This window comes from Phaseolus vulgaris, chromosome 2, assembly GCF_000499845.2.
Source record: "Phaseolus vulgaris cultivar G19833 chromosome 2, P. vulgaris v2.0, whole genome shotgun sequence".
NCBI lineage: Eukaryota > Viridiplantae > Streptophyta > Magnoliopsida > Fabales > Fabaceae > Phaseolus > Phaseolus vulgaris.
Genome location: NC_023758.2, coordinates 28,941,597 through 28,951,161, shown reverse-complemented (window position 1 = coordinate 28,951,161; position 9,565 = coordinate 28,941,597). Strand labels below are relative to the sequence as shown.

Sequence of the window (9,565 nt, the reverse complement as noted above, 5' to 3'; positions counted from 1 at the left end):
TCTTTTAAAAAAAATTATATAAAAGTTTCTTAAAAAATCATTTCAAACATTACTTTATTATTTAATTCTAATAAAGTAAACACCTTACTGAATAAAAAAAGAGTAATAGATTATTATTTTTTACCAATAATAAAAATGAATGATGTTGAGAAAGTATTGATTTGTGTTTTTTACTTGTAAAACAACTATTTTTCAATTTTTAGAGTTATTTTTCAATTATTTATATATATTATACTGTATAACTTTTATTAGTATAATACACAAACATATATTATGAAGAACTTTTTTGGGTAGGTTTTGATATTTTTTATTTTATTTTATGTTATCTTCTGAAGTATTTATTGATTTAGGATAAAGAAATCATTTTAATACGTTTGAGAGAGAATCTACAAATATCCAACCCGCTCCACTTGAAATTCATTCATAAAATCACGAAGACTCAAATGTAAATGTAATAGTTAACATTGTTGTCACTTTATTAGTCTTTATTGATCTTTAATTTTGTTTTTATTTTTTTGCGTCTTTTGTGTAATTTTAATCTTTATGTAGTATTTAGCTATACAGATATACCAAAAGAGGATGCATGATCGAATAATGTAAAACAAATTGATTTGATGGAAATAGACTTAAGATTCGTTTTGCAGTTTTCAATTCAATTATATATTTCTGATCGGCTGATACTTTTTTAATTACTTTTTAATTCATGGCCAGTGTTCAAGATTGCTGGTTAATTTCAGTTTCATTCACATGATGTTGATGTTAAAAATGGAGATTTAACTAGGTAATTCATCAAAATTGAAAACCGCTAAATAAGGGGATAATTGGAGGTGTAAAAGGTAGTAATATGGTGCAGGTTCTCAAATACATCAAAATAAAATACTTGTTTTGATTATATAATTACATTATCACAAAATCATACGTCTTATTCCTTTTATTTTTTCATTGGATAAAAAGCTTATACTAATAAACGAGTTTTTAGATGGGTTTTAGGTTCTTTTGCAAACTATTTTGTGTGCTTGGCTGGGGATTTTATTTACAAGTTTTTAATACTTCTGACTATTCTTGATTACGTTGTCCATTCTATCATGCATGAGTTTTTTTTTTAATTCTCTTGCAATTGCTATTCAATATAAAAACTCTTTTTTATTATTTTCATCATATAATAATAATAATAATAATATTATTATTATTATTATTATTTATTTTTAATGAGATGTTAAAAGTTTATTGTTCAAATTTTTTATGTTTATATCTTATCATTTATTCATCAACTCATAAACAAACTTACTATTTTTAAAGGATAATCCAAATTCTGTCAGATTAATTTGTTGGATATCAATTCCTATTTGTGATGAACTGTGGAGTTTTAATTCTTAATAAAAGAAAAACTACTTTCTTAGAGAAATTGTGAGGGTGAAAATTCTTTTTCCCTTCTCTTGTTCCTTAAGACTTGATCAATTATATAGACTGAATTATTTTTCATCAAAATTAGAAATGAAATAATCATAATATAATAATTTAATTGTTTGATTATAAAACAGTTATCAAACTTATTAATTGATTATATTTGTTGAAATCATATTTTTAGAGATACAAGTTAAGTAGGAGATAGTCTTGCCAAATATTAATTATCATTATCTTTAAACTCATCTTTTACTAGTTTGCTCCCACCTTATTCTTATTTGCTTTTATGTGTTGATAAAGTTGGAAATATGTACTCTTGCTGTATTTTTTATTCATAAATAAAAATAAATTTAAAAAAATTTGCCTTCTTCATTCCTATTATAAAATACAATAATTTTATTTCTAGCATACATTATATATATATATATATATATGTACATATTTATTGAACAAAAAACATAATACAAATATTAGTTAATTTACACTGTTAATTTAAAATTTAATAAAAAACTTGCATTAATAAAAATTCTCTGTACTTATTTATTTCGAGTTTTTATATATAAATAAAAGTTAGGTAAGAAAACATCAATGATAGACTTATGAAATTTAATATTTATTTAAACACGATGACAATGATAATTATATTTATAAAATTTTAAATAATAATGTTACTATTCAAGTTTATGTAAATAATAATGTTTTTGTATCATAATTTTTTGTGGTGGAGAACAATCGATTTTTTAAGTTTATAGTGTTTTGATAATAGTATTTTAGAACTAATTATTAAATAACTATTTTAAACTTATAGACTTTTATTATTTTTAAAAAATTATTTAAATTTGTATTTATCGTTTATTTCATTCTTGTTTTTGTAGTACTCATCATGTGTCAACAAAAAAAAGGTAAACTTGACAGTCACAACTTTTAAAGTCTGCAGTTCCATTACCCGCATTCTTAACTAGCCTCCAAACAACTAGTGACACTAAACATATAAGGGTGATGAATAATACGAAAAGAGAAAAGTTTCTTTCAACAGCCTCTTTAATAAAAAAAACATATATTTAACAAACAATTATAATAATATAATAATACTTTAAATTAAAAAAAAAATATTAAGATATGTGTTTCAACTGTTCACAGTGTCAACATATGATTATTGATAACAAAACTTCTTCTTGGGGAAGAAGCATATTTGGAATACCCTTGTTGACAGGAAAGCGTCGCCCAGTTTCAGGGCAAACAAGAGCTCCTTCCTCAAGGTGGAGTTCCAAGAGAGCATGGTGAAACCTGTTCAGAAATTCATCAGAGTTCAGCATGGAAGAGTCTGCCTTCTCAGGTAGTTCAGTGTATCCCATGGCTCGTGATGCATCAACGAAAGCCTTCCAATGAACCTTCTGAAACATCTTTTTCAGAAATTCCCTATTCATTTCCACACTCTTTTCTGCTACTTTCTCTGCTTCAATGCGCAGTGGGAACCCATTCACCACACCCTTTATGTTCGATGACAGCATGTTATGTGTTAGCAGTCTCATCTTTACTAACAACTCACCACCACTTCAAACTTAGCCCTAACAATGGCAGCAAACGATGTGGAGCGTGAAGTTAGCTTTAGCAACTGCAAAGTCACAACGCTCCAATGTTCTGTGTGTGGCAAGGTTCTCTATTTCATTCTTATTAAATAGACCAAGCAATTTTAATAGTTTGTTGAAAACTGGAGTCATCTTATAATATAAATAAATAGATGTTATTCTCTAATAAGAATTGACTAATTTATCTTATTAATAAGATTTGACTAATTTATCTTATTGTTATGTTTTTTAACTAATTTGGTGTATTCTTTTTATTTAAGAAATTAAGATTTCCATAGATTAAAGAGGTGATAATTGATATGATTGGGATTTATGAAATTAAATTTGTTTTTAAATAAGTTATATGATAGACAACTTTCTAAAACTCGATCCCAATATTTTCATATTTTAGTTTATTATATCCTTTTAATTTGTCCTCCAATTGACTGTTATCTTTATTTTTATTTTTTTATATCTTATTTTATTTTTTAATCTTTATGTTTTATAATTTATTTTAATTTTATTTTTATCTCTTATCTTTGTTATTAATATCTCTTAATTTTATTTTTCTTTATCTTTTATTTTTTCTTTATCTTTTATATTTTAATTTTATATAAATTAACAGGTGAGTAATTGGTTAGTTTATTAGGAATAAATTATTAAAGTTAACAATTATTCAATTTCTATTTATCTAATTCCTTATTTCATTATAAATTTTAAAGATTTGTATATATGTGTGAAATATTTAGTTCGAATCTTATAAGTTAGTTAGAATTATATAAATTAGTTATTATTTATTTATTTTAATAATTAATGAATTTGCTAGGACATAAAATTTAACAACTTCTTCTATTATCTCTAATATATTTATCAATATCAACAAATAATATTTACTTAACAATAATTTATATACAAACTGTGATAAGATATAATCATAATCCTGATAGAAAATAAGACTACAAAAAAGTTTATATAAGAAATTTAGTACTAACAAAAAAATTCATTTAAACTTGAATTGAATCCTTTACTCATCATTAACCCTTCTCCATATACTCAAGAAGATTCATGTGACCCTTCTCCATATACTCAAGAAGATTCATGTGACTATAAAGATGATTATCTTTTTAATAAAAAATTATTCGTTCCTATAAATTATGGAGGTATAAATTAAAATCTTTCAAAAATCACGAGCAACTACATGTGAATATTGGATAAATGATAATTGTTCCATCAACAATTTTAATAATATCAAGATAGGTTCCTTTTCAATATTTTTTAGCTTCTATGCCAGATTGAGTGTTATGAGATGTACTTTTATAATACACATTCTGAAATATATTTATAAATTTAAAAATATATTTTGGAGTGTAACACGTCTTAGAATGTATTTGTGGATCTAAAAATTTAGTCTGTACATTTCATAAAGTATTATTGGATTGTGCAATCTTCATTATATTAATATATTTCAATTATACATTTCATATGATATTTTCGGGATTTAGAAATACATACCAAATGAACAATTCGTAATTTATTTTTTCAAGAACACAATTATCATTTCATTCTCTCATAAGGGGGTGTAGATTTAAAAACTTGTGGAGATTTAAAATCTCGTGGGTGCATAGTGCAATACTTTTTTTTTGTCATGACCATTTATCATAGGACATTACATTCTGCATCCCCTCTATTGATGTTGCAATCTTGTAAAAATTGAATTTTCAATTTTACCCTTCAGAAATATGTATTATGGTTCTGCAATTTAAAATATATTTTTGAAATAATGCACATTCCTTTTTGAATTTAGAAACAAATTCTAGATGTAAATTTTTAAATGTATTAATACATTCCATAATACATTTATAAAATCTGAAAATACATTTCAATTTCAAGATGTGCATTCTAAAAAGAATTACCATATTAGACTATTTAAAAGGTATTCCATAGATAAGAAATATATGTAATCTAGAATATATGTGGGAACAAGTATATGATTTTCCCTCATAGATACCAATGTTTTAAAACATAAGGATGATAAAATGCAATATCCTCTCTCAAATAACCATTATAAATTATTATAAAAAATATTCAAGTTAATAATAATCTGTATTTAATTACCATTATAAAATATTATGAAAAACTCAAGTTGATAATAACCCGTATTTACTATTTATTGAAAATACAGAAGTTGTCAAGTTACTAACCCGTATTTGATTATTAAGAAAATGCTTTTGAGGAATCTTCATAAAGGACATTTCCTATTCCTTGTTCTTTTTGTCTTTTTCAGTTTCATACCTTGTCATTTTGTCAAATGATGTACATTCATGATCGCATTGGTCATTTTATTGAGTTTTTTATACATCATTTCTTATTTGATGGAAAAAAGTGGTGAATGGGTAATTCTATTAGTTATCCTTGCAATACGAATGAAAAATAAAAATAAATAAAATCATTAATGTATCATATAGTACAGGCTCCTTTTAAACGTTGTTCACCAAAAATGTAAATAAATTTGAAACAGTAATTTTTTTCTTTTTTGTTTCTTACAAAAGCACAATTTTTTTTGTTTTTACTTAAATCTTAGATTACACATCAAATATATTTATTACAATATATAAGAGAAATAATATTATTATTATCATATATATATATATATATATAAATATATATATATACCATTAACTACATTTTCAAATTCAATATTTTGACTTCAATTATTATTCTGTTTAAAATAATATATACATCAAGTATAAGTACATTTTTTCCCTTTTCATACAAATCTACATTATATATTGTTTCTGTAACATTTTTCATTCAAATTATAGATTATACATAACATTCAGTGATAAAAAATAATTAGTTGCTATAGTGACTAAATTAGAAACTATTTTAAAGACTAAAAAATTTTTTGTTTTTAAATTAGTTTATATTATTGTTAGATGATATCTAATTAACAAAAGGTTTTTTTACTACCAAATTTAGAAACTAAATAATTGGTAGTTAAAATCTTTTTGCTAATTAGATACCAATTTAAAAATCATTTAACAATAATAAAAACTAATTTAAAAACTAATTTTTTTAGTTTCTAAAATGGTCTCTAATTTAGTTACTATAACAACTTTTTTTTTCTCTAAAATTGGTTTCTATTTAATATTTGTCTTGTAGCTATATAAAAAATAATATATGTATATATACATTTTAAATACATAAAATTAAAATTAATATGAATATTAAATTTAACCTAGTAAAATAAGATGTATAACAAAAAATACACGCTCAAATAGTATAATAAAATTATCATCATCACTGATAAAAGATTAAATTACAAATTAGATAATATTGATAAAATATTAAATTGGTAACTTATATAAAATAGATTCCAAGATCTATTAATCATGTTCATGGTCAATAAAATAAAATTGGTTAAAAATTAAATGTTTAAATGTAATAAATATCCAGTTATAATAATCAGACTCAGTCAAATATATAAACAAAATAAAAATATCGAAAAAATTATTATCTGACGAAAGATTAAATGGGAAAATAAGATTAAAAAAAGATGGCAAAATCTATCAATGTTCAAATTCAATAAAATAAAATCGGTAAAAATATTTAAGTGGCCAATAAGATTAAGTATCTTTTCATCATACCCAGAATAAATAAAATATTATTAAAATTAATGAGACAATATTAATAATATAAAATAGCTAAAAATAATTTTTTTATTTTTTCGGAGTTAATGAGACAATATTATTGATGAAATTAATTATATTCATAAATAAGATACTATAGATAGCGAGATATATTAATTACATTCATATACAATAAAACAAAACAAAATATGTATTTATCATATTTAGAATCAATAAAATATTCATGGAAACAAATTTATCATACTCACAATTAATAAGATAATACCGGTAAAGATAAAATTAATAAATAAGTTAAAATAAATAATGCGATCTATTTATTATTTCCACAAGTAATAAGATAATATCTTTAAAAATTATTTTGATAAATAAGATTAAATAGATAGCAAGTACAATGAATCATGTTCAGATAAACTGTATTACTAAAAGATAGTATTACTAAAAGATTAGATTAGTAAATAATATAAAAATACGTAGAAATATTTTTTTGTTATAGTTTTAGAGTCAATAGGACAATATTAATATAATTAAATTAGTATTTATAAGAATATATAATGAGAATTATCTCATTGATCTAGTCATTTTTTATTTTATTTTGTACAGGATAATACTTTAAAGGCACAATAAATTTTTTTAAAATGAAGATACACATTTAAAAAGGAACTATAATATAGTGGAATAAAAGAAGAAAAAGAAAAATAATTAAAAGTGGCAATAAAATCTTTCACTGGGGAGATGGAAAAAACAAGTAACCATCCCGATAGTAATTAGGCTAATGTTTAGGGTGATTGATTTTATATAATTCAAACTTTTTTGTTACAACACAAGTTGATTAACACGTATAATGAATAAGTATTTAATAATTTTATTTTTATATAATAAAATTTATATATATATATATACTTAAAATAATTATAAAATTAAAATTGAAAAATGGTGATAAAACATATTTTTATGTGTACCAGTAAAAGATAAAATAGTTAGTGAGATATATATTCGAATATAATAAAATATGATAGGTGAAAATAATTATACCTGTAAATATAATAAAATATTTATCTATCGAATTCGAAGTCTGAAAAAATAATATTTATAAAATATTAAATTACTAAAAAAAGTAATCTGGTAAATAAAATTAAATATATAGAAATATTTAATTAGTATATCCTATATATTGATGAGATTAGTGCATAAGATAAATAAATAAGATAAACCCTAAATCATAATCTTATAATCTTGTTGAAAGTCAAAAAGTTAAATTGATAAAAAGATTTTATTGATATACAAAAGATCTCATATAAATATTTTAAACTATGAGATTGTCTCTTCTATATAATACACACACTAAATCATTCCATCATTTTATAACATACAAATTTTTATTTTGAGAGTTCAAATTTGAATCGCAATACAACACAGATATGATTACTTCAAAATTGGTGAAGAAGACACAATGTAACAAGAGGCAATATGATGACACTAGCGAGTCTGCTCCTTTGATTCCAATGGAACCACTTCCAAGAGACAACAAGAGGCAACTCACCGACACTAATCAGTCTTCTTTGATTCCAATAAAATCAATTCCACAAGACTTGTTGATCAATGTGGTTGCAAGGATAAGCTCTGAATCTTACATTGATCATTACAACATGAAAGTATGCTGCAGAGATTTTTTTCATGCTTCAAAAGACAACTACATGTGGCAACAAGTTTCTTTGGAAAAGTTCCCCTTAATTCCATGGTCACATAAAGAAGCTTTTGATTCTTTTATGCAAAATTGTAAAGAAGGTGGAAATATAGAAGCTTTGTATAGAGTGGGATTGCAAGAATTGAAGAGTTTCGTTGGAAATATAGAGAAAGGCATGAAAGACTTGAAGATGGCTGAAGAAAAGGGTCACTTGGAAGCAAAATATACATATGCTTTGATTTTATTATGCTCTTACGACGGTAATTTGAGAAAAGAAGGAGTTGAGTATATGCAATTTTTGAGAAATGCGAAGTGTGTTGTAAATTGCAGAAATAAGGTAAGAACATTATTGGAAGGACTATGGAAAAGACCTTATGGAACAATAATGCGCAATCCAACTCCTTTATGTTACGAGAAGCCATGCAAATGTTGGAATCTAAAGAAAGGGACTTGGCAATTGGTAGATAATGAGGATGATGATGATAGTATTCAAAATTCATGTGAGAATTGTAGGTGGGATGTTGAGTTAGATTTTTTTTATGATGTTTTATTTTATCCTTTTTAGTTTTACCAATCTTCAAATGATAAGATTTTTCACGTTAATACTAGTGAAGATACATTCTGTAATGTTTTGTTTTGATGGTTGAAATCTTTTACTTCTAAACATGATTAGTCTCCTATAATTTTTTTCATTTAAAAAAATAATGTACAAGCAAAAGATAATTAGTGATACATTACTTAAAATATGAAAGGGAGAAAATATTCATCTAATTAAATTTATGATTTTTCTTGAATTAACTAATCAATATATAATTTTAATTATTTTTTGTGCGAAGACTATTAATTTTTACCAACTAAAACTTGCAATTTTTATTCGTTAGTTACTAATTAATGACTAGTAGAAAAGTATAAAATTGTATATTGTAATATTTACTGTTAATATCAAAATTGACTAAATGGTGAATCTTGATTTTCTTGTGAATCACATTTCATATTTATTTATAATAATTATAGAGCAGACTCTTTAGAAAAAAAAAATGTTATTCACCAAATTTTGTAAATAAATTTGAAATAATAACTTTACAGTAATTTTTGTCTTTCCACAACACTTCTTTTCAAAATATTATCTACCTAATTATGTACCATTATTATAAAAAAAATCATTTGATTTCATGATAATTTGAGGTTGAATAACCTTTTAAAAGAGTAATATTTAAGGGTACTTGATTGAATTTTGAATTTTTAGTTTCTTGGTGGAA

At 23.3% G+C, this 9,565-nt stretch overlaps 2 protein-coding genes across 2 annotated transcripts; one reads left to right on the top strand and one right to left on the bottom strand.

Moving 5' to 3' along the window:
- Positions 1-2,546: 2,546 nt before the first annotated feature.
- LOC137809323 (multifunctional methyltransferase subunit TRM112 homolog A-like) lies at positions 2,547-2,964 on the bottom strand. The gene has a single exon (XM_068610452.1). It carries the CDS (start codon positions 2,934-2,936, stop codon positions 2,547-2,549), a length of 390 nt encoding a protein of 129 aa, XP_068466553.1. The 5' UTR covers positions 2,937-2,964.
- A 5,076-nt stretch (positions 2,965-8,040) lies between these two features.
- LOC137809322 (F-box protein At2g35280-like) lies at positions 8,041-8,871 on the top strand. Its single transcript, XM_068610451.1, has one exon. It carries the CDS (start codon positions 8,041-8,043, stop codon positions 8,869-8,871), a length of 831 nt encoding a protein of 276 aa, XP_068466552.1.
- The last annotated feature ends 694 nt before the right edge of the window (positions 8,872-9,565 follow it).